Consider the following 26,423-nt stretch of genomic DNA (forward strand, 5'->3'; position numbering starts at 1 on the left):
ATGGTAGAAGGAGGTTTCGCCAAACTCTTCCAGAAAAGGTCGTTTTTCCGCTTCGCGCAGAAATATCAGCCCCTCGGAAGCGGCGAGCCGGAAGAGGAGGTGAGGATTGCCTATGCCTGGACCTGCTGAAATAGTTTGTGTAATTGGGGTTAAATTTGTCTACTTTCTCTGCTTTGTCCCATGGGTAACTTGATATTGCTGCTGCTGCGCTCTCCTCTCCCTGCGCCGATCCTTCCCTGTACAACAGGGGACGAGATTAATGATGTTTACCAGGCAGCGGGGTGAGATGGGGATACTTGTTTCTATGCGATACTCCCAGGACGTATAGCTCAGGCCAAAGTCCTGGCCAGGAACATTCTTCTCTGCACTGAGGAGGTTCAAAATTAACAAAACTCGTAGCGGAGCGACTGCCGTGAGGTCCCCGGGCGCTGTGTGAGGCTTTCTGGAGTGCTTGCACAAAATGCAAGCGCTGTCTCAGCAGAAGGGTATATGAAGAGCGAGGCTGACCCTGTCCCGGGGGTGCCCCTGCCAGCGGTGCCGGTGGCGGGTGGACGGGCAGGGACCACCTGATCTGTCGCTGCAGTCATCGCTGGTAACGAATGGCCCAGAAGAGCTTTGGCTCAGACCTGCGGCGTCCGCTTCGAAATAATGCTTTCTTCTCTTGAAAAAAGCTGATGTATGAACATTGATTTTTTTTCCCTCCTCCTTTCACTACCTCTCCTCGGTGCAGATGGACCAAAGAGTGGCCAGTGGTGCTTTAGGTGTCACATTTGCTGTTCTCTTTATTTTTCTCCAAAACCTTCAGGTCTGGGATTATTTTATTATCACGTTTGCTCAGCGTAGGGATTTCCATTGCTCAAGCCCCATTTTATTCTCCCACATGACAGATTAGTTGGGTGCCCTCCCACATAAACCCGCTTTGTCTAATTCCTTCAGCTTGCAGGCTTAGCCCTTAGTCCCATCCCAAGAAGCACCATCCACACACTTTTGAGACACTCATGTTCTTCTCCGTGACTGCCTGACTGAGGTCTTTTCTCAGATGTTATTTCAGCTAATCCTCCGCTCTCTTCTGAGTCTCGTCTTTCCAGTATGGGGGTTGGTCAGTGCTACTGGGAGAAGAAAGTAAGACATTGAGCAGCGCGTTGCGCGATGCTGCTCTACACGACTTAAACATAGCTCAAAATCCCAGGAAAGGAAGATCTCGTTGAGGTCGAAGTGTCTGTAATCTCGCTTTGATGGGAAGCTGAGATTTCTGATCGTACATAGGCAGGAGGCCACCGGCAATTAGTCTGGCTTGTTCCTCGGCGCTGCCATCTCTGTTGTGCCAAAATGACACGTATTTCCTTCCAAATATAATCCCTTCTTGAATTTTAGCTCTAGTCCGTGCAGAGTGTGATACCTTTATAACAGGACAGGGAAAGGAGCAGCGTTTTGGCTGCAGACGTAGAAGTGGGCAGCAATGCGAAATGACAACAGGAACTTGATAAATCAAGAATGTCTTCTCAGGTTACGATTTAGGCTGGTAAATGACTCACGTTTCCTCTAAGGATGGCATTTTGCTTCTTTATTTGAAAACAGAGCACTTTCAATCTTATAGATCTTAAGGATTTTGGTCAAAGGGTTGTCCCGGGCCTTAAAGATGTGAGTCCGGGTGATCTGCTGGGACTCAAGCCAGGATAAATAACAAATTGTGGGTTGTGAAGGAAAAGCCCCAGCGCTGGTAGCTGCGAGGTGATGGCCAGCTCCCCGGCTCTGGCGATGCTGTGATCTGGAGAGGGCAGAACAGTTAACTTTCACATCAAAGCACAAGCACAGCCTGTGTCTAGACTCTGCCGTATACGGTTTCAACCCTTTTTCTACAGTGACCCATTCAGAATCCCAGGGAATTTTTGTGGTGCCGATTTACAGTTTATGAGAACCAGGTGTTTCCTGCAGAAATCTGAAGAACATCCAAGGATTTTTCTTCTGAGCATCCAAGGGTGTGTGTGTGTGCACGAGCACACGTACCTGTGTGCGTACGTGGGTTTGAAAGTGAAAAACCCCTTGTGCACGGTGCGGGTCACATCTCCCTTTCCCTTTGCCCATGCACCAGGGCCAGCCCCGTGGCACCCAGTGCACCCAACGGACACAGCCCTCCGCTCCCAAGAGTTTTTAACCTGATGAGATGGGTGGGTTTTGTAACACCGTCCAGAGCAAGCTGTCCACCTCCGCACTGTGGGGTGGCCTCCATTTCCCCACACGGTGCCGCCGGGGCTGGCGATGCTCAGCCCCGGTCCCGCGGGAGCCACAGGCGGGTGCCAGCGGGAGGGAGCCGAGTATGCAGGCACAGGCCTCCCTCTGCCCCCTTCATCCCAAAAAAACTGAATCCCAGGGCAAGATGGAAACACCTTTAAGGTCTCGGAGAGCATAGGGTTGGGAGAAGAGTTCGTCATGGAGATCTACTGCCAACCCGCCAGGGACCTGCTGTGATTTAGGGGCTTTTTCCCTTATCAGCTTTAGAAAGAGCTGGCTCCCTCCCCAGGCACGTCTGCGTAGCAGATTTTAGTGCATTAAGATCTTCAGAGTTTCTTCGGAGCTGCTAGGACTTTTCTTTTGCAATTGTTCCATTCTTCCTCAGCAAAACCCCTTTTTGAGCTTTTCCCCCACAATACCTGATCCGTTCAAGATTCAGTAGCCATGAGACGGAGTTCGGGTATTTCCCAGCCCTCTCCTATTACTATTCCAGTTTGGGTCGAGGCTTTTTTCCATTTCAGGTTTCATACCAATGAACATTTATCTCCTGGAGACTTTCACAGGCTCCATATCCTTCTGGATATGCAGAGCATCCCTATCAGAAGAGCTTTATTACCATGCAGGTACTTATTTTTTTGTATGCCCTCAAAATAAACTAAATAAAAGTGCAGCGTTCCTTCCAGGTGAAAAAAGGAAGACCGTGGGACTTCACTTGCAGACACACGGGTGTCTTCAGCCCCTTAGAGGTCTCAAGCCCAATTCCTCGCTTCTGAAAAGCTTCCAGCAGGCAAGGAGTTAACTCCCTCCCTCCCTCCAGCTCCCACAGGTTTTTGGGCTGAGGGCTGCAGCACCTCCCTCCCAGGAGACCTTAGATATGAAGTTGCCTTAAACTCTTGGGTTTGGGGGTTTTTTGGGGCCTGGGTGGGGCTGGTTTGGGTGGGTGAGGAGGCCCCTCAGCTGGGATCGCTGGCAGCTGCAGTGACGGGGCGATGCCATCTTTCAGCTCAAGGGGCTTTGCTTTAGATTAAAGGGAGCTGGAAGAGCTTTTTTTTTTTTAATTAAGAAAAAAAAAAAAAGCCAGGTTTGAGTAGGAGCAAGAGAGCAGTGGGGGTGAGGGGAGGGGTGAGCCCACGGTTTGGGCATTGCCCACCCAGCCTGAGTCAGCCCTCCAACACCCCTGGGGCCAGCTTAAAATCCAGGGAATAGTTTTAAAGCAGCTTTTCTGAAAAAACCCTTGGCTTTTTGAACAATCAAAGTGTCTATTTTGAGGCTTATATCTGCAAGCAGGGAGACCAGAGGCTTTATTTCACGTAGAAAGTCCGCAATTCTCCTATAGACATGCGATGGGGGGGCAAGAAGCTGTGTGAGAGGAGCTGAGGCCACGGTGGTGGGTGGGAAAGGGCTGGGGGCTCGGATGACGAAGCCCAGTGAGGCAACCTCTCGCTTGCAGGGCTGTGGTTTGCTCTGGGTTGGTTCCTTCACGCTGCCTGCACCCCTGAAACGCAGGTCCTCCGCCTGCCACGTGCACCAAAAAAAGCAATAGGGCTTTTGAGGGAATTATTTGATTTATTTCTTCTAGTAAGGATGAGGAACATACAAGAAGAGGGTTTCTGCTTACTGTTTTAAAGGGTTTCTTGTTAGACTAAATAACCCAGCCCACTTTTGACCAGATTACAATATATTAGTTGGTCCAAAGTAATCTAAAACAGGGAAAAAAATATGCAAAACCTCAGTAAAGGCAGAGGTGGGGGGGAAATCCCGAGAACTCCTCTTTTGGGCTGTTTGCCAGAGTACACAGAAAGGGCTATGTTCTCTGCAGGAGGCCCCCACGCTTTCTTCCTTCCCACACGGGCTGCTCGGCGCGACAACTGATGGATTGTTTCGGGGCGCGGGATGCGGAGGCAGCGGCGCAGGTACCAGCAGCGCCGGGCGTGCTCCGAGGTGCGCTGGGGCAGGCTCTGCACGGCTCCCAGCCACGACCAGCTGCTCTGTACGGCCTCCAGTACCTCCTGATCTTGCAAAGCAATAGATAAACTAATAATTTTTTTTTTTTTTTTTTTTTTACTTCTTCCTGCCCTGCTGTCTGGAGTCGTGCACTCTCGTGCTTGAGTTATGCCTAAAGGATAAAGGTTAAAAATGTAACTGGATGATGTTGATAGCCCACATCTGGTGTACAATGTAAATAGAAAAGGAATTAATGCACAACGAGAGGTTTTATGAAGAGGTTTGCTCAGGACACTGCCTGGTGCCCAACAGACACCTGGGGTGGGATGTGTTCGGGGGCAAAGGGGCTCTGCACCCGCAGCGCTTTGCAGAGGAGGAGGGAGCCGGGGCTCCACGGATGCATTTCCAACTTCTGCATTGCTGGAGCTGTTTATTTGGTAGGAAAAGCTGTGCCTCATTTGTCCAGAGGAAACCGCTTACAGGTGTGAGCTAATCAATGCAAATTAACTCATCCCAATAAAGCTGTTCATGTCACACCAGCCCCTGGCTGTGTGGAGCATGGAGCTGCTGGTGTTTCTATCGATCCGCAGCCAGCACTGGCTGCGTACGGCTCGGGTACATCCATACGTCGTGAGCTTTTGTCATTCGTTCCCTCCACGCCTTTCCCAAGGTAAATGTTAGTGACAGCGCTGGGCCCTGGCTTCCCCCGCTGGCGCTGGGGGCTGTCGGCAGGTTACCCTCCTGCCCGGCTCTCTTCTCCAGCTCCTTTAATTAAAATTTAAACTCCTTCGAGGCAAGGCTGTACCTTGATACCTGCATGTGCCATCGGCAGCAGAGAGGAGCCTCTAGAAACCGCGTTAATCAAACCAGCGCAGTAACGAATGTAAGGTATGTTTCTATATGTGACAGCCCTGAGTTTTCTTCCCAGCAAGTCCTTCCATCTCCTTAGATGCACGAGTCCTGCAGGAGTCAACAAAGTTACAGGGAACCGGTGAATTTGTACAAGTAGGACACACAAGCAGGAATAAATTGTTGGTTTTAAACACGGAAGGACTTCTTTGTCACTTCCAGGGATGTCTGTTAAGGAAATGTGGAAATAAGAGTGATGCCCGGTGCTAGGACACCTCAAAGCAGTGGAGAAATACTGCAGCTTCTTTGGGCAAAACGTCGTCACCAGTGTGAGCGACGCTTGGAAGCAGGAAAATCCTTGGAAATCTTGGGGAAATCAAATGGCTGGGGTTTTGGAAAGGCAGGGTGTTCCTGGGGCAAAACGGCTTCTGAATGAGGACTGCACAGACCCAGGGGTCACAGCAAACTCTTCTGCCTTTCTGCCGGGAGCAGGTCAGTGCCGGTATCTCGCGTGCCGGCGGCTGTACTGTGGGTCAGTAAACAGAGATAAAAAGGGGGCTGGCAACATATGGAAGTGGCAAAAGCCTTTTTAAGGAGCAGGGCTTGGAGATGCTCCTCTCTCATCTGCTGCGAGCTCTCCAGAAGCCACAAGACAGAAACCAATTCTGTGGAGCGGCACGAGTGAAGAGCCAAAGAGATTTTCTGCGTTTATCTCGGGCTTTAGATTGCAAACCTGGATGTTCCTAGAAACCTCCTGAATATTCATAGGAGGGCTGATTCTCCAAATACCCCTTCAGGCACCTCTGAAGTCCTCCAAACCCTTGCTCAGGTGCTGCTATGAGCCAGACCTGAACGTTTCCCCCAGCAAAGACCCCAGGCCCTGGTAGCGGGGAGCCGGTGCCCAATTCCTCCTGCCCTGCCAAGCGCCAGCCGGCCGCGGGGCTGAGCTCTGCCGCGGGCTGGGCACCGCGCTCTCTCGGGATCCCTCTCTCGATGAACACGCGCTTTTGTGCTTTCTGAACGGAGGTCAACGGGAATGGATGTTCCTGTCCCTCGGGAAGGGTGAGGTTTCTCCCTCTCCCTACTGACCCCGCAGCAGCGGTCACTTCGCCCCCGCCGTGTGCCTGGCTGGGATTCCAGGCGATGCTGCGGCTCTGGAAAGAGCGTTTTGGAAAAGGAGACGAGGGATCTCGAAAGGGAAGAGAGGTCGGGGTGCTGAGCCGCTGGGTGCTGGGAGCTCGGCACAGCCCTCGGGCTGCCTGGACGGGGCAGGAAGGGTTTGTCCTGCTGGGAGGCGTTTGCAGAGCCAGCGGTGGAGGAAAACGGCCGTGGAGACGGGAGAGGAGACTTTTGCTTTCTCCCGCTGGCTCAGAGATTTTTCTAGCTCACATTTTCTGTTCATTTATTACATCTTTAACAAGGCAAAGGTTTTTTTCCTTGCTCTGAGTATCGAGCGTGCAGTGGGCTGTACTGGCATGGAAAAATGCTCGTCTCGGGCAGGATACCTGCCAACAGCAGAGCCCGGCACGCTCTTCTGAGCACGGCGGTGGCGTGCGCTTGTCTTTTTGGTGATCCAGCTCCTAATAACCTTTTTTTCCACTACAAAAATGTGCACCCGGCTTTGAGGCCATAATAAAGATTTATTAGTGAACGTTATAAAGTGCTGCGATTTAGGAAGTGTTTTAGCTAACTGTGAAGTCACACGGCTGGCAAGGTGAGGGAAGGGGATTAAGGGAAGAAGCAAAGAGATGCTGGAATGCTTTTATGAACTGTGCTCTTGCCTAATGACAGCTTTATCTCGTTTACTCAGACCCATGAGGAGTGTGAGCTGAAAATAATTGAGCAGGAGAAGGCGGTGACAGTTCTGCCCCCGAAAGACGCGTGCAAATGCCATAAAGAAGACTTGGCAAAAGCTTTAAACGTAAGGGTTTGTAGAGCTCTCTGTGCACATAGCAACGCAGTCTGTGTACTCTGCCTCTGGGAAAAGACTGAGCAGCAAAATTGGTCTTTGGTTTCACGTGCAAACCCCTGGATTGCCCAACGTGCCTTTACCTGGGACGAATCCCGGTGTTGGCCGAGGCTCAGCATCGGGTTTTTGTGCTTCACTTTGTCCTGGGGAAGGACTTCACTGAGGTGAGCGGCTCTGCGAGCTGCAGGTGAAGCAGTTCGGTTGTCCGGCCTGGAAGACGAAGCGCTGGCCGTGCTCCGCCGAGCGGGCGGAGGAGCCCAGGCGCAGGCTGCACGCCCGACCCGCTCGAGCTATCGGCAGCTCCTTGGAAAACGTCGTGCAAATGCACGCAGCACTTTTTTCCCTTGCTTTTCGTAGCAGGTTTCGTTTCAGAGGCAAACCCCATCGCATTTATTGTCCTAGTGACTTCTCAAAGGCTTGCTCGCAGCTTGTTAGATATAAATTCATCTCGCCGTCCCTACCCCCAGCAAAGAGCGAAGCTGTGGCCGTCACCCGGCTCAGCTCGTGCTGGACCCCTTTGCCCGGCGGAGCGGGGAGATCAGCCCTGGCAGGGGGGTTTGCGGCGGCGGGACCGGCCGCTCTGCCCCGGCCCCACTCCAGCTTCCCCGCAGCGTGGACGCAGCCGGAGGGACGGAGGGGCTCAGGGAGGAAACTCCGGTTACTCGGTCTGCACTGGAGTTTGCCCTTGGGAAAAGAAACAATCTGATGTTATAACTCACGCTTAACCCCACCTCTGAAAAATAGGTGGAAATTTAGAAAGGCTGAGTCCCCACGACCAGGGAAAGCTACAGTGCTTAGTGATATTTTGGTGTCTGACCTTGCTATTTTTTTAGATCCAGGCAAAATAGATCTTACTCCATTTGTTCTCTTTGATTTTTGTCAGGGTATTTTTATTTTTTCTTTAAATGTACAGTGAAACTCGAAATAAATTCTTTCCTTTACTATTTTAGATTTCTAATTTGTCACTATTATATGGTTTCTCACTTGTGGAAATATGGGTTTTTTTAATTAACTCATGCTTACTTTATGGGTTTCTGTGCTGGTTGAAGGTAAAGTTTTATAGTTTAACAAAAATAAATACTTAAACAGAAAAACAGTGGATAGATTTTGTTGTTGTTGTTGCGGACTGCACCATGAACATCTTGCCCAGTGTACTTGCAGGTTTTTAACATAACTTTGCCTTAAGAAGTTTTCTGTAAGTATTCTACAGTATGTAATGTTTGGTTTGTCTTTTTTTTTAAATTTTCCCTCTAGGTTGACTTACAAACTGGACTCTCTGAGTTTTCTGTGCTACAGCGCCGGCTAAAACATGGCTGGAATGAATTTTCAGTAGAGAATACAGAGCCGATATGGAAGAAATATCTAGACCAGGTAAGGATTTTCTGCACAGATTCTTATTTCCCAGAAAAAAACCCTGCCTGGGTTGGCCTGAGTATGTCTCTACATTGAAATATTCAGGATTTCTGCTTCCACGGATTCAGCCTTGGAAGAGGATGTGCTCCAGGTACAGAAACTGTCTGTTCCCCCAGGAAAGCCAGTGTGAGGTCGAGATGCGGGGTCACTTAATGTGAAGATAACATCTTAAAATAAAAATAAACCTTTTTATCTCCACGCAGCCCACAAATCAAAAGCCATAGATCAGTGACCTGACTTCTGGAGCATATTTATTCATGATAAAATCATGAAAGTTTCGAGGAAAACCAGCAGCAGCTGAGAGCCCCTCTGATTTCGGTTACCCCAGTGAAGGAAAGCCCCCAACCTCCAGCAGGAGCAGAGGCAGCTGTAGAGTCAGCTGCGTGCCGGTGGCTCTGGTAGCAAGACATCGGCCACAGGTACCTTCATCCACGGTGCCACGCACGGTGAAGAGCCACGATTTCAAACCAGCTGCCCCCAAAAAACCAGGCAGAAGGTGGTATTTGCTGTCTTGTTTTTCCCCAGCTGAGTTATCCCTGAGTTTTGCTTTTATTAACTGGTTCTCATCAGTATTTAACGCATCTTTCGCCTCTCTTTTAGAGCTTTTAACCAAACAAGAAGCGTCTGTTTTGTTTGTTTGTTTGTTTATTTTCAACCAGCAATTTGACAGATTTTCTTCTTGCTTAGCTGGACCATGAAGATTTTAGTTGCTTTGAAAGACTTTATTTTTATTTCACGGATTATCCCTTTTTCCCTATGTGATTAATATTCTTTAAGCACTTTGTAATCATCGCTAAGTCTCTTCGAGGATTCTTTTATTCTTAATAAAAAGTGAGATGGTGCTTTTTTTCTGCTCATCCTTAACAAACTGTTTCTCCTACGGGGACACCAAACGAACTCTTTAGCGCGTCTCTGACCCTTCCGCAAGCTGCCGGTCTCTCTGGAAGGGCTCTCGCAGTCCCACACCGTTCACGCCTCTGCACTTGAGCACCCTCCCTCAGCAGACTCTTGACGTGGCTTCTTCAGCTGCTGTTTTTGTAAAGCATCCCCTTCGCCCCGTCTTTCTAAAGAGAAACAGAAGGGACTTTCACCTTTGGCTGCAGCAAGGAATAAATTTAAACCTTGGCTTTCCTACCGTGCGTGGCCACACATCTGCTACCCAAACCAGGCAGTTTTGTCTTGGCCTGACTTAATTCCCTTACATCAACTCCCACATCAGCTAAATGGAGCTGTAACTTTCTCAGGCAGGGGAAAGGTCCTTAAAATCTGTGTTTAAAAGTGAAAAAAGTGCGGATCTGACTCCTGCAGCCCTGGGTCCAGTGCAGAGTTTAGCAGATTAATTAAAGAGGGGGGAAAAAAAAAAAAAGAAAGAAAGAGGATTTCTGGTTTCAAATTCTAAGAAGACAATAAAGTGTTTGTTTGTACCTGTCGTGCCTCCAAGGAGCTTTTAGAGTCAGTCCTGCCCTGTGCGCCTGCAAAGGCGAGCCTCGCTGTGCAAGTGGGGGAAAAGAGAGGAAACTCCTGTCTTTTGGTGTGAGCCTCTGCCTCGTCCTGCTGGCCCCTGGCACCGCCTGTCCCCTGCGCGGGTGCAGGATCCGGCCTCAGCCCAAGCGCAGGCGCTGCACCTCCTGCCCGGGCAGAGCGATGCTGCTGTCGTGAGCAAGGGGGGGTCTCTGCAGCCAAACCATGCCTCATCCTTTCCGAAGAGGTCTGAGGCCAGCTCAGCTTCGGCAGCGCCGTATTTAACTTCACATTGCAATTTGTTTTGTTTTGTTTTTCAGTTTAAAAATCCCCTCATCCTCTTGTTGCTGGCTTCCGCCTTAGTAAGCGTCATCACAAAAGAATACGAGGACGCCGCGAGCATCGCCATGGTAGGTGGTACCTCTCCCGCTCCCCAACCCTTCGCTCCGAGGCTGGTGTGCCCACGCCTGTAACGCCTCTTTGTTCGCAGGCGGTGCTCATCGTGGTCACCGTGGCCTTCATCCAGGTACGTCAGCCGGAGCTCGGCTCCGCGGCCGGGGCTGTCACGAGCGAGTCCGCTCGTGTAACTTGGCTTTCTTCTCCTTTCTCGTTTAAAAGGAATATCGCTCAGAAAAATCTCTGGAAGAACTCAACAAGCTGGTGCCCCCCGAGTGCAACTGGTGAGGCATGCCTGGTTCGGTGGGTTTTAGCAGCGTTTGGGTTACGAGGGCAGAACCGACCGGTGAAGAGAATTACTTCAGGTTGTCACGCACGTGATGAGAACCCGGTGTCCGGAGGGGTGGCACCGCGTGTGGGTGCAGCTGTAAGGCAGGGTGAAAGGGGGTGGAATAACTCTGACTTTTAAAGTAGGCACCCAGTGGAATTGAATAAATGCTGAGAGACAGGAGGGTCCCAGAAACATCCCGCTCCATGCCCCGCATAAGGGTCCCTGCAGCCTCTTGCGTGTCGCTGACTCCCCGTGCAGGAAAAACCTCACCTGCCTATTTTTTTGGCTTGAGGGTAATTTTGCCCCCAGGAGACTGGCACAAAAAGGCTTATGAGCGGAGGTGCACGTGGGCCGGGTTTCCTCGCCCATGTCTGCCCGTCGCTGCGCGTACGTGCCGGGCATGGGCACACCGGGCGTTTCGGTGCAGGTCGAGCACGTGCGAGCGCAGTCACACCGTTGCCCACGGAGCAGTTGCAGGGTGTATCAGATACCGCTTCCCTGACTGCTTTGATGCTCGGTATCAGTGCTTTAGATTACATGAAACACTTTTCCTATTTATGTCTTTGCAAATCATGGCCAACATAAATAAGCTGTGAGGTCCAGAGAAACCTTGCACTGCAAAAGCAGCGTGGGATTTTCTTCTGGTCCAAAGTTCACCCAGGTTTGGATCTTACAAACTGTTCTTTATTTATTTATGATATGACACCATAAGCATCTAACCACTTGAAAGGCTGTACTTTTAATACAATAGTGAAATGTCAGTGGTAATTCTAGCTTTAAAAAGCTTCTTTTTAGGTTAAAGAATCTGCATGTCATTATTTAAAGCATGAGCCACAGGAAAGCACGCCGTCTGGCCGCTCCTATCTACTGTACAAGTACTGTTTAAGTCACTTATTGCTGAAATGCAAGTCTTCCATAACCTGCCCATCCATTTATGAATTAAAACTGAGCCCAAACGGAACATAATCTCCTCTCCTCATCGATATGAAGGTTTTATGTTCTTGTTTACTTTGGAAGTTCTTTGGGGCAGGGCCCTTGCTTTCTTGCCAGGCGTATTCCCCAGCCTGCAGAAGGAATAAAAACCTCAGAGCCTGGTTTCCTTTCTTCTTTTTCCATTTGTCTAATGTAGCCTAAGGGAAGGAAAACTGCAGCATCTTCTAGCGCGAGAGCTTGTGCCTGGAGATATCATATACCTGTCTGTTGGCGACAGGGTTCCTGCGGACCTCAGGCTGATAGAGGTAAATACAGCTACACGTACAAGAGCCTGTTTTGGAAATTTCTTGTCTTAACGGTGCCAGAAATGTGCCTTTTTAATCAGGTTACAGATCTGCTGGTGGATGAATCCAGTTTTACCGGAGAAGCTGAGCCTTGCAACAAGACTGACAGTGTGTTACTGGAAGCCGGGGACATAACCACGCTGAGCAATGTTGTTTTCATGGGGACCCTGGTGCGATACGGGAAGGGAAAAGTGAGTCCTGTCAGCCTCGATCTTTTCCTTGACGTTAGTTACAGAATCTCTAGATCTTTTTCATCTCCCCCTCTCTTTTTTCCTTCTTTTCAGGGCGTAGTTATTGGGACGGGTGAAAATTCACAGTTTGGAGAGGTGTTCAAAATGATGCAGGCTGAAGAGGTAACGAAGTCTCTGTGTCTCTCTGGGAACGGTGGATGTTCTGGATGAAAGTTTGTGAGGAGGAGCAGTTCCACGAGTTAATGCACTGGGTTCATTTCTGTTTCTGCCACAAAACGCCTGTGTGACTGACGGACGCCAAAGTGCTGTAGCCAAAGAAAGTGGTTATAAGCAGGACTTAGGCTTCTAAATCCAGACTTGTGATCCTCAGCTTGTGTCTAGCTTGTTAGTCACCTAAACATTACGGTTTCTTCTTCCTCCCACCCCCACTTTCCACTACATATATAAAATTTTACTTCTATATCTGCCAAAATTTCATGGGCCAGAGCTCTGAGCTAACACAGATGAGGGTCTAGAAACTAGTTAACTCTTGATCCATTAATGCAAGAAATCGCAGCAAAGCAGAAATAGACACTTCTGGGCAATGGGCGTGCAAAGCCTCTGGGACAGGGATGGGGGTCCGGACATTTTATCCCTGTCCCAAAGGCTTTGCACACACGATATCCAGTCCTGGACCCAATCGCTAAGGTCCTTTTCTGATTTAGCCCTCAGTCTGTCTCTACCTTGGCTTCCCAGCTAGGACTGAATGTAATTCTTTTTTTTCTTCCACTTTTTGCCTGTCTTGATGCATTGAGGCAGAGACTCTCTCAGCGGGACGGTCTGTGCCCAGCAGACCCCGTTGGGGGTTTGGGGTGGGTAAGCACTAGGGTCTATCAGGCGGCGGCAGGGACCAGGGTAGCGATAACCAGGACCGTGTGGGTCAGTTGTTCTGGGCTGAGGGTCATCTTCTCATCTTGCGTAACAAGCAAAGAAAACCAGCTCTACTCTAATGTTTCCAGACCCCCAAAACACCCCTCCAGAAAAGCATGGACAGACTGGGGAAGCAGCTCACTCTTTTCTCCTTTGGCATCATCGGTGAGTAGGACGCAATGCTCATACTTGCACGGTCAGCCGTGAAAGCCCTCCGTGCTCCAGGGCCACTTTTTACAAAAGTATTTGTTGATGTGGGTTACCTGGACTTTGGGGGTTCAAGCAGAGACTCCTCAGAAGGAGAGATATGGGGGCCTCGTTGCATACTCCGTTCCTCAACAACAGCTAAAGCAGGTTAGAGATTTATAATTTTCTTGAGGTTTTTTAATCAGATGGTTTTCCCCCACCAGGTTTAATAATGCTTATTGGCTGGTTACAAGGGAAGCATCTCCTCAGCATGTTCACGATCGGAGTTAGGTGAGGACTGGAGAGCGCCTTTCTCTTTGATTTCTGATGAGACATGTCCCAGGGAATTCCCTGTTCAAAACAAAGGACATTTCACAAAAGAGAGAACTTGAGTAAGACCCTTCAAAAATATGTATTGATCTTGCACTGGTGAAATTAATATGAGCTTTACAATAGAGTTTAGCAGAAAAAAAAAACAAGTTTGAGGGTTTATTTAATTCTGGGAATCAGTATTTTGAAAATCTTCCCTGGTTTTTCCACCTCATCCTGCTGTGAATGTCCTTTCCCATCTGTACTATGAACTTAGTGGGAGTGTAGCAACAGCAAATATTAGTCTTTGCTGTTCTTACTGGATTTACGTCTAAAGATAGGAATGTGCATTTTATGCGGCATAAAAAGCATGCACAACCTCTTAATGAAGCATAATAAACCATGTGGTTTTAGTAGCACCCATAAAACCTGTTGTTTGGTGTTGTCATGGCTCTAAAATCAATCCTTCAAAAAAAAAAAAAAGTAATATTGTATGGAAATAAAAACAAAACCACGGATGAGGGGACAACAGAGAAGCCAAACTGGCCCAGTGCCCACCTTCCTGTCTCCTGGGGGGACGTGGTGGAGAAGAAAAGTGGTTAAGCCTGAGTTTTGGAGAACAGCCTATAGTTTCCAAAGTCCTCCTTGATTACTTTTTACACGTACCTAGAAGTGTTCAGAGTTACCCAAGGAATAACTAAGGGACAGATACAGGCTGTGTCTGGATCTTTCTAGCATGTCAGGTGTTGCAGGTTTTGATGTTGCTCCGATTCACAGTGTGCAGCGTGGGGACGTGTGGGAGCTGATTCTGTCCCACCATAGCCTGTACCCACATGTGGGAGGGGAGATGAGGGGCTGCGTGTGGCCAGGAGCCAGTAGCTAACGTGTGAGCCGCGATGCCAAGGAATATTCAACTTCCATCCTCGGAAAGATAAATAAATGAAATGAAATCCAACCCCTAAACCCCTACTTAGCCAGAAATTAAAGCTCTTTGGCAATGTAAAGAAGAAAAGTAATTGCTCTGTCAAAATTATGCAGAAAAAGGTTGGAGTTGGATAAATATATCCTGCTTTTGTATTTCCAGTGTGCCAGCAGTCCCAGTGGTTAGCACTGCACGCTCCCACTCAGATACGCACATATAAGCAGGAAAACTCACCCCACGGAAATGTCCCTTTGACATGTTTTGGTCGGTACTTGTAGTTTGACCCCCATGTTGAAGCTGTTTTCTCTCCACTGTCCCCAGCCTGGCGGTGGCTGCCATCCCAGAGGGCCTTCCCATTGTGGTCACCGTAACGCTGGTGCTGGGCATTCTCCGGATGGCCAAGAAAAGGGTGATTGTGAAGAAGCTGCCCATAGTAGAAACCTTAGGTAAGGCTGCAAAGGGGCCACACAGCTTGGTCATCTGACAGGCTTCAAAATCTGAACTGAATAGCAACGGGCTGGCCACGTGAGCCTTGGTCTGCTTAAAAAAATTAAATTTGGAATATGTTTACTGGGCCAGAGCAACCCGCTCAGATTTAAATACATTTTCCGCCCTGTGTTTCTCACCCTTTTCCCTTATTTTAGTGTGCTAGGAATGGTGCAACCCACCCCATGGCACTGGCCCACGGGGCGCAGAGCCCCTCTGCAGACATGCATGCCTTGCTCAGGTTCAAAGGCTTGGTGTCTCCTTCCTCCCCATTCCGTGGGATCACCCTGCAGGTCCACCCTGTCCGCTGCTTCTGTATCTGGCTAAAAAATCTTGCAGCCCCTCAAGTCGAGCCTGGTGGTATAAACAAAACCATTTGTCCTTCCGCAGCCTGTGTGGCCACCTCCCTGATATCCAGAGAGTCATGGAAAACAGGGACAGAGAGGACCTTGAGAAGGCGTCCAGCCCACCTCACAACTGCAGGGCAGAATGAACTGTGGTGGAATTATTCTTCCACCTCCCCTTATCTTCAAACTGGCCCTTATTCCCAGGTCACTGTATTCCAGGCTTTGCTGCTCTGACCTTGGTCAGTATGGCAGTTATATGAAGGAGAAGACATGTTGTGTATTTCGTACCACTCATTAAAAAGTACATTAAATGCCAAGCCTGGCCCGTGCAGTCACAAGTATCTGCTGCACAGCCGGATCCTTCAGCTAAAATCGGTCTTCCTTGAAAATGCTGCTATTGTTTGAACTGCCCTTGTTTGTTCTGCAGTTAAAGAATCTTATCACCCTTATTTTATTGTCTCTGCCCTGACCCAGGACATCTGAAACGGCCTTATCTCATGAAGAATTTCGTTCTGGTAGGGCTGCGCCCAAATCGGTGTAACTGCCAGGTGCCCGGCTGCTCTGCAAGACAGTCCAAGCACGGCAAAACCTGCACTCTCCCACACGTTAATTGTGCCATGTCTGTTAAACTGCTGAAAAGGAGAAAAATAATCCTTCTTCTTTATCTGATTCTTTAATTGTCAGTAACTAAAAATAAAATATTGGAGGCGATAGCTTTGCTCTGTGCTAATCCTTCAAAACCGCAATTAATTTAATTGCAGGCCAATCTGCTTTATTCTCTCCAGGCTTTTACCCAGTGGTCACCATGCTCGTGGGGTCTGTGCCTAAGCAGTGTGGGCATCTCCAGAGCCAGGGAAGGTATTCAGACTCAGAAGGGAGCTGGAGCCTGATTCTTTTTTGCATTAAAGTCATTTTTCCCCTCCTTGGGAGTGGAAACTAACTTGAACGCGGTGACTCTGCTAATTCACTCCTTTGCTGTATTGTGGTGTAAAAGGGCTTCACTGAAGCAGGATTGCACAGAGCAGAGCACGAGTGGGGCAGCTCCTGCTCTTAGCTGTGGATTTTTAAGTATTTTTTGTAGTAGTCTTTAACACATCTACCCTCGCAACCCCTTGGAGAGGCAGGGAAGGGCTGTTATTCCTGATTTAGAGAAGCGAGGGTTAAATGGCCCATCTGAGGAAGCACGTGGCAGAGTGGGAATTTGATCCATCTTTTCCGAATATAACAGCTGTTCCGCTGGGTGATGTGGCAGCTCAGAAACCTCGGGCAGCTCCCGGAGATCAGTGCCTTCTCTGACCGCCCACCGCGTGATCCTCAAGATGATGTGGTCCTCTTCCGACGTCTCCTGCCACATCTCACATCCAAATTATGTGCACGATACCCTGACGTGCACTCAGATCCTTTCCTTACAACGCCCTGTTAGGAAACTCACCCATTTCTTGGTATTTTCTCCCTTTTCTCACTGGTGCAGTTTGAGTAACATTAGGGAAAGTTGTTCTCCCTCTTCTGGGGGCCTTAAATCTCATTCTCCAGTTGCATTATTTATTAGTTCTGATTAAAAACTTTCCTGCACCAGGTTGCTGCAATGTCATCTGCTCGGATAAGACAGGCACTCTGACCGCCAACGAGATGACGGTGACTCGGCTCGTGACCTCGGACGGGTTCCAGGCAGAGGTACGGCCGAGGCGGTAATACCGACTTCCCTGTTCAAGCTCAGCAGGGCCCATTTGCTTTTAGTTCAATTAGGCCCCAATCAGGGATGCTGGGTCAGTCCCCAAACAAGCGGTATCTTGCACATCACCGGTTCCATGAAGAGAGGGGACTTTTTGCGGTGCTGGAGACAGGCAGAGGCGGGGCTGAGTGTACAAAAGCTGCTCAGATGCCATAAACAAAGACTTTCATTGTCATCGTCTGCTGTTCTCTGCAATTATTGTAAATACTGAAACCTGCCGCTGACCCTTGTGGGCCCATCTTCTGTAGGAATATTTATTATACAAGCGACCTGATCCTTCCGCTTGGTTCTTTTACCTGTGTGCAAAGTGGGTGAAAAATGCAGGCATGCAAGATGTAAGGCAGTGGAGAGACAGACCAGTCATCAGTAGGGTAAAACCAGTGAACCCACTGCTACCAAAGGGCTGGATCTCTCGACTGAGCTGCAAGAGACTCTGAACTCATGGCAAACAAATTCTGTGTAAGACAAGCTGATTCTTTTTATTCCTACACAGCTATTGTAGTATTATACTTTCATTATCTGCAGCCTTTCCTATAAGTGTTGCTTTGAGCTAGAAAGAATTATCCCGACATGCCTGCAAAATCAGCAATTTGCTCAAGTGCACCCCAACGTATACAGATGTACGTAGTCCTGCCTGGCACTGGGATCTGCTCTTTCCGTCTCTCCCTTCCTCAGGTCAGTGGGGTGGGCTACAACGGAGAAGGAAATGTTTATCTTCTGCCATCAAAGGAGATTCTTAAAGAATTTTCCAACATCTCAGTTGGGAAACTAGTGGAGGTAAGTATAAATTATGAACCAGCTTGTCTTATTTACATTCACAGATGTACAGATCACTTTGGATTATGAGCGTGAAAAAAAGCCACTTTTGTAACTCTCAAACGCACTATCCTGCCAGAGCATTCTCATGGAAAGGCTCTGAGTAATTGTGATATAATACCTGAAGCTTATGGGTGAAAGGTAACAATCATAAGACATGTAAAAAGTGACCAGAATCACGACATTTTGTATAATTCTGACAGTGGAGAGAATGATTAATTTTACCATGTTTTTAATACGGACAGATTCTAGACTTTAGCTAGCTACATAGTCAATATATAAATGTACTGTGATGGTCTCTGGGTTTCGTGTTAGCATTAAATAAAATCTTGCTAAAGCAGAGTGTTTGGGTAGTGAAATGATCTGAGCTGGAATCTCAAATGGAGTTTAGGTCTTATTCTGTTCATACTGCATGTTAGAAGCAATAGTAGGAGAGACTAAGTTTTCATTTTCATGATTTATCAAGCTGGTTAGATATATATCATGTTTTGCTTGATGTTAATTTATCCAAAATGTAACATTTTACCAAAATATTGGTGTATCCTATAGATTAAGCGGGCTTAGAAAGCACAAGAACCGATCTCAAGAGATGCTGCTATGGGGAATAGCCCATCCTTTGGGATGTGGCTGCTTTCATTCTCCAATCTCTCATTATTTCATCTGAAGAGATGAAAAAGCTATGAATTTAGTTATGAAAAAATAAACTATGTAAATATGTCCCTTTCTCTAGGCTGGCTGTGTAGTCAATAATGCTATTATCAGGAAAAATAGCGTGATGGGACAGCCCACAGAAGGAGCTCTCATTGCCCTTGCAATGAAGGTAAGATTGTTAAGATTCAAAATTTTCCAGAAATGGGGGAAAAAAAAAAAAAAAGCTGGAATTGTTAGGTCTGAGAGCAGTGATCAGACTTCTTTAAAGTCCCCAGGCTGGTTTTAGTCTTTCTTTTGTCCCTTCTCCCCAAGGTCGTAGATGTACACCTCTCCCATGTAAACCTCTTGTCACAGACAAACACCTTCCCTGAGCTTCTGTGCTGACAGCAATAATTGTTTTGCTTGGTTAATCTGTGCAATTATGCTGCTTAATGGATTTCTTTCGGGCTCAGACCAGACTGCTTTTTTTTATGTTTTCTGCACATGCTAATTAAGAGTTCAGGAGGAAGAAGAGAGAGTGAAAAATGAGCAAGAACAGGCCATATGAGAAAGCATGGCAGAGGGTCATCATCAATTTGGGTCATCTGCTAGGTTTTTACTTTTTTCTAGTCACAACCGTGTAAAACAAGAATTTTTGATGAACATTGCATTCATGCTCATAGGCAGAGGGCTGTAAAACACCTCAGCGTTACGCAGCCTGTGATCCACAGCCCTCAGGTGGGCTGCAGAGCACAGAAGGTGCCTGATGAAATGATGCACCTGCAAACATCTGTCCTTACCTCCTGTTTTTAGAGCTTGTAACTCTAACAGGGAAACCACAAGTTTTTCGGTAAAGCAATGCTAAATTAAAATCTTCCTTCTGCTCCGCCATTCAGTGGCCAAGCAATAGCAGAATACGAGGGGGGTTGTCGCTTCTATTTTTTTTTTAAGTGGTTAGTTTGGTGGGAGCCAGGGGAGAGAGAGACTGGAAGCTGCTTTTGATCGCTGCCACTGCGCCTAGAGCACCACGCGTGCTGCTAAAGCAGGCGTGTGCTGATTTGGACTGTCGTACTTCGCAGCTGAAGGGTCGTCTTGTGGTGAATTGCTTTTTGAGTTGAACCCATCAGGAAATAATTTGAAACCGCATCCATGACTGACCATTCCGTTATTTGCAATTTCCCTTTTTCTTCCAAGTACGGTGGCTGGGCAATCACCGAAGTGGGGGAGGCTGAGCTTGGGCTGGAAGAAACCTGCTCTGCCCATCCCTTAGCAACAGATTTAGGGGAAGGATGGAGCCTCCTTTGACCCAAAGCCCCACTGAGACAGCAGTGCAGCTCCCTAGCTCTTGCAAAAGTCAACTGGGATCAAGCTTCAGACTCCAGTTTAATTTATCCCATATCAGGCACCAAAAGTAAAAGACGGGTTTGAAAAATGTGGTTTACTCTCCCCATGCTTTCTCTTGAGCTCTGGAAGTACAGGGTCAACAGTCAATGCCTGTAATATGGAAAATGTATACAAGCTTTGGCATTGTTCAGCATTACATCACGCTTTTTTTGTTTGCCCTTACTTTAGATGGAATTAGCTGACATAAAAGATATTTATGTAAGAAAGAAGGAAATTCCATTTAGCTCTGAACAAAAGTGGATGGCTGTGAAATGCACGCTGAAAAATCAGGTAAAGCAAACAGTGGTGTTGGCTGGTTTTGTGTTTCTAATTGTGAACTTCAACAATGGGCATGAAATGGTATCTTTTTAGCAAATAATGTTTTCAGAAGTTAACTATATCAGGAGAAAAACTGAACCAACCTCAAAATTCCCAACCAGGGTGTACTTTTAGTTTGTAAAGCTGTGTTTGAATGGGAGAAAATAACACTTTTCATAGACTGGTTTGAGCAGGAAAACAAAAGCTTTTCAGAGGCAACTGACGGGAAGAAAGATACGATGTTTGGAAGAAAATGTTGGTCACTTTTCCCTTACCGGGTTAAGGAGCTCATTCTGGCTGATATTGTACTCCGGTTTAAAAACTCACCAACCTTTTCATTACCATTCTGTCTGTGATGGCTGAACATGAAAAATGGCTAGAGCAAAAATATCACATCCTATAAATAATGCATGCACCGGTGCATTTTACAAAACAGGTAAAAGAGCAAACAAAAGTTCTTTTTTACCTAGGATGTAAAGCCGTACGCATTATCGGTATTTTTAAAATGTGCTCTTTTTTTTTTTTGATAAAGTATATTATCTCCTTACTTTAAAGGCTCAGGAAGACATTTACTTTATGAAAGGAGCATTTGAAGAAGTTATTCGATATTGCACTCTGTATAACAGCGGTGGCATCTCGTTGTCACTTACACCCCAGCAGAAAGCCGCCTACCAGCAGGAAGAAAAACGAATGGGCTCCTCAGGTCTACGGGGTCAGTCATTACTGTCTACGCCACTTAAGCTTACAAGTTATCATGCCCTAATACTTTCCTGCTCTGTTTTGGTCAGGACAGGCAGAGGCTCCATCCTCAGCATCACTTGCATGATCTCTTCGTAATACTTGTGAGAGTTTGCCAAGCGGCCCGTCTTGCCTTCCCCTGATCTTTTTTTTGCTGGGTTTAAATGAGTGAGATTGAAAAGAGCTGAAAATAAGCACGGGAAACGGTGAATGTTTTTCCTCCATGGAGTGTTGTGATTGCCTGGGATACGGCCTGAATGTTGCATTGAAAAGCTTTGCGCTGAATCCGATCTAAGCGCTGCTCTGCCAAGTTTTGCTTTCAGAGAAGCTGTTTCAAGAGCAACGAAAAGCAACTTTGAAAGGGGTTCAAAACATGGATTGGGGCACCGAGATTTTTATTTGAAGTTTCGTTCAATTCTTTATTAGGAGCAAATCTAATGATCTCCTTTTGATCCTGACTGCATGTCAGTGCACAGCCCACAGTTGTTTTTATGCACGTGTCATTTCCTTCATCGCTAGAAACCTCCTCTCAGAAACATCTTGGGCTTTCACACAATAACAAAGACGCCGTCTCCTGTGCGTGTTCCCAGGATGTGAGTAGATGAGAACTAGTCTTGGCAGCCGGGTCTGGAAGATGGTATAGTTAATGTACGTATCCTCCAGCCCTGTGTCTTGCGGTTAGTAACTCCTGTACGGAGCTGGCTTTACAATATCTGAATCATCTGCCGTTGTGAATGGCAAATTACTGTTCTGAAGAAAAGCGATTAGCTCAGGCAGCTGCTGCCAGCTTGGGGTTCAATCATCAAAGCAACACTGACGGGAACCCCCGAGTGGTCCGAGAACGATTGAATGATACGGTTAGGCACCAAGAACAGAAACAAAATGTTCAGAGCCTTGATGTTCACATGATGGAAGTTTCACTGGTTTAACTGAATTTACATTTAACATTTTTAGATTAAAAAAAAAAAAAAGTTTAAGTTGTCACAGGAGCACTGTTGTTTAACACAGTAGTTTAACAGTGTCTGGTCTAACGTCGCACTGTCCCGATTTAATCCACCTGCGTTTAGGCAAGGCTTGGTAGACAGATTTAAATTAGACAGAAATAAATCCTGAGAGAAACATGTGAAACAGAAATGCCCTGATTCAGATAAACTGGTATTATTTGAGTGGACCAAATTTTTACGCCTATACAAGATCTGAATATAATGACTAATGACTTTTTCTACTGGAAAACTAGTAAGTTAAGATCTCCTCTAAATGTTCATTTTAATGTATGGAAACACATTACTAATAATTTAGCCTTGTCTTCTTTTTTTCCCCTCTGTTTCTAGTTCTTGCTTTGGCTTCAGGTCCAGAACTTGGCAAACTCACGTTTTTAGGACTGGTTGGAATAATTGATCCCCCGAGGGCTGGAGTGAGAGAAGCTGTTCAGGTCCTTTTTGAGTCTGGTGTATCAGTAAAGATGATAACTGGAGATGCCCTGGAAACTGCTGTGGCTATAGGTAGCAAACTTAGCTTCTTTCCTGTGGGTCTATATTATGTCTGTCAGATCAGTCAAACATTACGTCGCTTAATAATCAACTTTATCATTCTTTTTGTGTGTGCACTAGAGGTTTTAAATGCCCCTGAGTTCTTGCTTTTCCATTGAAACAAATCGTATTAAATGCAGTAATAGAGCAGCTATGGACTATCGGCCAAATTCCAGTAACTTAATTCCACTATTTTAGCACCAGAAATGGCAAAATCTCGGTGTAAGACCCTTCAGTGAGACAGATGGCGTTGCTGGGATTATCGGCTCCACTAACGTTTGGAGCGAGTACCTCTGCGCTTCCCATTTTTGCATTTCGCCATTAGAAATACACGGAGCAAGCAGCAGAGGAGAGCAGATTTAGTGTCAGCTCCCGTTCTGGGTATTGTATCGCTTCCGTAGCTCCAGCTGAGCAAGGACAGGGTGACCGGCCCAGCTCAGAGCCAGAGAGCTGCGTGCCCTGTCAGGTACCCCATGTTCAGAAGTATTTCCCGGTAATTTCTTTAATTGCTGCCTCTATTCTTTGAGTCAGGAAATAGTTGGCTTTTTCCAGAGCTGATGGGCAGATCTCATTTTGGGCTTTTCTTTGCAGGACAGAATATTGGTCTCTGCAATGGGAAGCTGAAAGCCATGTCTGGGGAAGAGCTGGACCAATTGGCAGAGGCAGAGCTATCCTCCACTGTCAAAAATGTAATGGTTTTGATTACAAAAATAAGGCCTGGTTCTATTTCCAATAGCATCCATCTAACACAAGATTGTATTTTTTGTTTTTCAGGTTTCTATTTTCTTCAGAACAAGTCCAAAGCACAAACTAAAAATCATAAAGGTACCAAGAGCCTTTCAAATTCATTGTACGCCTTACAAAAACAAGGTGTAGGGGGTGCCCCTCAGTTCGCTAGACCACCTGGTCTTCCAAGACAGGATCAGCTCAAGCTAAAGGACCATAAAACCTAAGCTAGAGCATTGGCACTATTTACAGTGAAGGCATTAGCATTTCTCTTGCAGATCTGGCCTGGGTCATTTGAAAGACACTAGTGAGATATTAGCAAGCATAATATCAGCAGAATGATTTCTGAGGACTTTACTCCCCTCTTCTAGCTCCTGCTGAAGTTGTGAGATACTCTATATGCCTCAAAATCCAGTCTCTTAACTCTTGGTCTGTGTTTTGTCCTCAGAGGGATGCCGAGTCTGCTTTACCCTAAGTCACATAGCACTGCTGCGCTTTCAATATTACGTGCAAGCCCTGTGGTTGCCAGCAGGACTTACTTATCTTCTCCTGGCTTCAGAGTCTCTCATCTCTCCACTCTCACAGGCTTTGCAGAGGACTGGTGCCGTCGTGTCAATGACAGGAGATGGTGTTAACGATGCTGTAGCCCTTAAATCTGCCGATATCGGGATTGCAATGGGACAAGCTGGTACAGACGTCAGCAAAGAGGCTGCCAACATGATTCTCGTGGACGATGAGTTCTCGACAGTAATGTAGGTTTAGTGACTTTCTTACTTCAGATACTTTCTGGCTATCCATTGCAACAAGTCTGTTCTGTGACTAGCCCTGGCAATGACACAAGGCGCAGGACATGTGAGTCAACAGGCTGTAAGTGGAGATACCTAGTGTGGGGCTGGCTCATTTTCAGTTGCGTACATGGCAACGACTTTTTTATTTCAAGTGGTGGTGACAAAGCTACCTTTCATCTGAAAGCCCTGGCTTCTCATTGCTCTAGCTAACCGGGGATTTAAAAGCGCCTAGAAGTCTGGGTAGATCGTAACTTGTGCTCTCTGCCTCATCCGGGAAGCTCAGAGGAAAGACGTAATTTGCAATGCTCTGTTGGTTTGTAACAACAGAGAGAGCAGCCAGAGTAGAGCGAGGATATAAATAGGTCACGTGCCTGCTTTATGAACCAAGACCTGGCCGTATGAACCGGGGTTTTCAGATCTGCTGGTCCTGATAAAGTCATTTTAGCTGAGACGCTGCATTGATGTCCTTCTCCCAAGCTGGGGTCTGAATTTCATCTGAAATAAGTGCTAGAGAAGACAACTTGTATTTTGAGTGTCATGGGGAGCTCAGTGTAAAATAGCGTGAGTACTAGTTATTTAATAAACTCTCCTCTCCCTTCCAGGAATGCAATAGAAGAGGGAAAAGGAATATTTTACAACATAAAAAATTTTGTCCGGTTCCAGTTGAGCACGTAAGTTCCTGTTTGCTTCGATTCCAGTGAAGGCACCTTTTAGGTGAGGCCATGCAGAATAATGTTGTTCTGTGCTTTGCAGGAGCATTTCAGCTTTGAGCCTAATTACTCTGTCAACAGTGCTCAACCTACCAAATCCACTCAATGCCATGCAGATCTTATGGATCAACATCATCATGGATGGGCCGCCAGCCCAGAGGTATGGAAGAGTCAAATAAGCAAAATATTCTTGGTTTTAACATGTCTGAATTTGGCTTAGGAACACAAGCCATTTGGTGGTTAGATAAGACAAGTTGTACTTTTGTTCCCTTCTGGTCCCTCCAAAAGCGTTTACTTCAGGTTTACTTGAGGTTTTGCGTATTCCTGTTTTGTGGTGGAATCACTTAACTATTCTACACTTTTACTATGGATGGTCTGTTGTCCTGAGTGCAGCACCTGCTAGTAGCCCTGCAGAGCCGACTGGCAAGGGAATACTGGGTACGTATGTGGGTATATGCCCCAAAATCGCAAGACTTAGGAACCTCATCCACCTGCTAATTACACCTACTGCTAACTACAATTACTACTTCCACAACGTGGAAGAGATGTTGTCCACAATCTCACAGCTAGCTCTCCCTCTGGGATGGGATACTGATACGATGCACTGTGGTAGCCTAATATATCGTTTTAGCAGCTCATTATGCAAAAAAGACCTTTGGCGCAGGGGTGTCAGACAAACCTGGGGCCTTATGTATCCCTGATATCTCTCATGCCATACTTCAAAGAATTTCATCCTCCAGATCCATCCTGTTTTATCAACAGTACCGTTTCGGGACGATCCGCATTAACGAAACACGTCCCTTTGCTTCTCTTTGAGGCAGCTTGGGAGTTGAACCTGTGGATAGGGACACCATCAAACAACCGCCCCGATGTATCACGGATACTATACTCAGCAAATCATTGATCCTGAAAATCTTCATGTCAGCTATAATTATCATCAGTGGAACTCTCTTTGTCTTCTGGAAGGAGGTGAGGAAAATCTGCAATCGTATCTGTTTTCATCAGGGTGGAGAACAAAGCGAAGGCAATTTCTGAAGTACACGCGAAGGACTTTCTGAAATACGTCTAGTGGGGAAGGATCGGTACGGGCAGCGGGCTAAGAAACCGGGGTCAGCTCCTAGCTCTGCTTCTGCCTTCCTGCGCTGCCCCTAATTTGGAGCTTCCTATCTAGAATGGGAAAACTATTACTTGATGTGATTTCAATGCTTTAGGGTACTTTTCACCTCTAGATTTCCATGTAAGTAGAAAATGCCAAGTGCCTAAGTATTATGAATTGCTGTTAGTAAATAGTGAATGTTACTATAGCAGTTTAAGTAATTTAGAATATTCTTTACTCAAATTCTGCACCAGTTTAAGGATTTAAAACATGGTTGATAAGATCATAAACTCAACAATTGGCAGACAGAAATTAATGTTATCTATAATAGTTAGAACTAGATTTATTCCTTTGTTTTACTACCCTTTGAATTGACTGGGGTCATTAAAGGGAATATTTAATCTGTTGAATTGACATATTTTTGTAAGGCCTAACTAACCCCTGAATTTTTACATGTGCTTTCAGAATCCAAAAAGTGGCATAACTCCTCGAACCACAACAATGACTTTTACCTGCTTTGTGTTGTTTGACCTCTTCAATGCCCTGACATGCCGCTCTCAGGTGAGGTTGCGCTGTCAGCAATAATTTCTTGTCTCAAAACACTAACGTAAACATCAGAAAACTCGTATTTTGCCTAGGAAGGATTTTTTAAAATGTCATTTAAAGCAACATGTTTTTTATCGTCTTTATAAATAAAGTTATCCACCATAGTTCAACTGCAACTACACTTTCAAC

The 26,423-nt window shown here is 46.7% G+C and overlaps 2 protein-coding genes across 2 annotated transcripts in view; one reads left to right on the forward strand and one right to left on the reverse strand.

Moving 5' to 3' along the window:
- Positions 1-26,423, forward strand: part of ATP2C2 (ATPase secretory pathway Ca2+ transporting 2) — a 27,517-nt gene continuing 1,094 nt past the window's right edge. The window contains exons 1-25 of the mRNA XM_075161501.1: positions 1-99; positions 6,836-6,946; positions 8,249-8,365; positions 10,189-10,278; positions 10,359-10,394; positions 10,487-10,548; positions 11,725-11,833; positions 11,914-12,063; positions 12,157-12,225; positions 13,062-13,137; positions 13,383-13,449; positions 14,711-14,835; positions 16,799-16,896; positions 17,630-17,731; positions 18,501-18,590; positions 19,973-20,074; positions 20,657-20,813; positions 22,171-22,341; positions 22,960-23,057; positions 23,143-23,193; positions 23,680-23,846; positions 24,485-24,553; positions 24,636-24,752; positions 25,414-25,561; positions 26,154-26,249. Of these exons, the coding sequence (XP_075017602.1) occupies positions 1-99; positions 6,836-6,946; positions 8,249-8,365; positions 10,189-10,278; positions 10,359-10,394; positions 10,487-10,548; positions 11,725-11,833; positions 11,914-12,063; positions 12,157-12,225; positions 13,062-13,137; positions 13,383-13,449; positions 14,711-14,835; positions 16,799-16,896; positions 17,630-17,731; positions 18,501-18,590; positions 19,973-20,074; positions 20,657-20,813; positions 22,171-22,341; positions 22,960-23,057; positions 23,143-23,193; positions 23,680-23,846; positions 24,485-24,553; positions 24,636-24,752; positions 25,414-25,561; positions 26,154-26,249 (2,577 nt within the window). The remainder of the gene's footprint in view (positions 100-6,835; positions 6,947-8,248; positions 8,366-10,188; positions 10,279-10,358; positions 10,395-10,486; positions 10,549-11,724; positions 11,834-11,913; positions 12,064-12,156; positions 12,226-13,061; positions 13,138-13,382; positions 13,450-14,710; positions 14,836-16,798; positions 16,897-17,629; positions 17,732-18,500; positions 18,591-19,972; positions 20,075-20,656; positions 20,814-22,170; positions 22,342-22,959; positions 23,058-23,142; positions 23,194-23,679; positions 23,847-24,484; positions 24,554-24,635; positions 24,753-25,413; positions 25,562-26,153; positions 26,250-26,423) is intronic.
- Positions 25,327-26,423, reverse strand: part of MEAK7 (MTOR associated protein MEAK7) — a 16,495-nt gene continuing 15,398 nt past the window's right edge. Inside the window, exon 9 of the transcript XR_012675424.1 lies at positions 25,327-25,427. The gene's annotated coding sequence lies outside the window, so the exon portion shown is untranslated. The remainder of the gene's footprint in view (positions 25,428-26,423) is intronic.

Source organism: Calonectris borealis, chromosome 12 (genome assembly GCF_964195595.1).
Source record: "Calonectris borealis chromosome 12, bCalBor7.hap1.2, whole genome shotgun sequence".
Taxonomy (NCBI): Eukaryota; Metazoa; Chordata; class Aves; order Procellariiformes; family Procellariidae; genus Calonectris; species Calonectris borealis.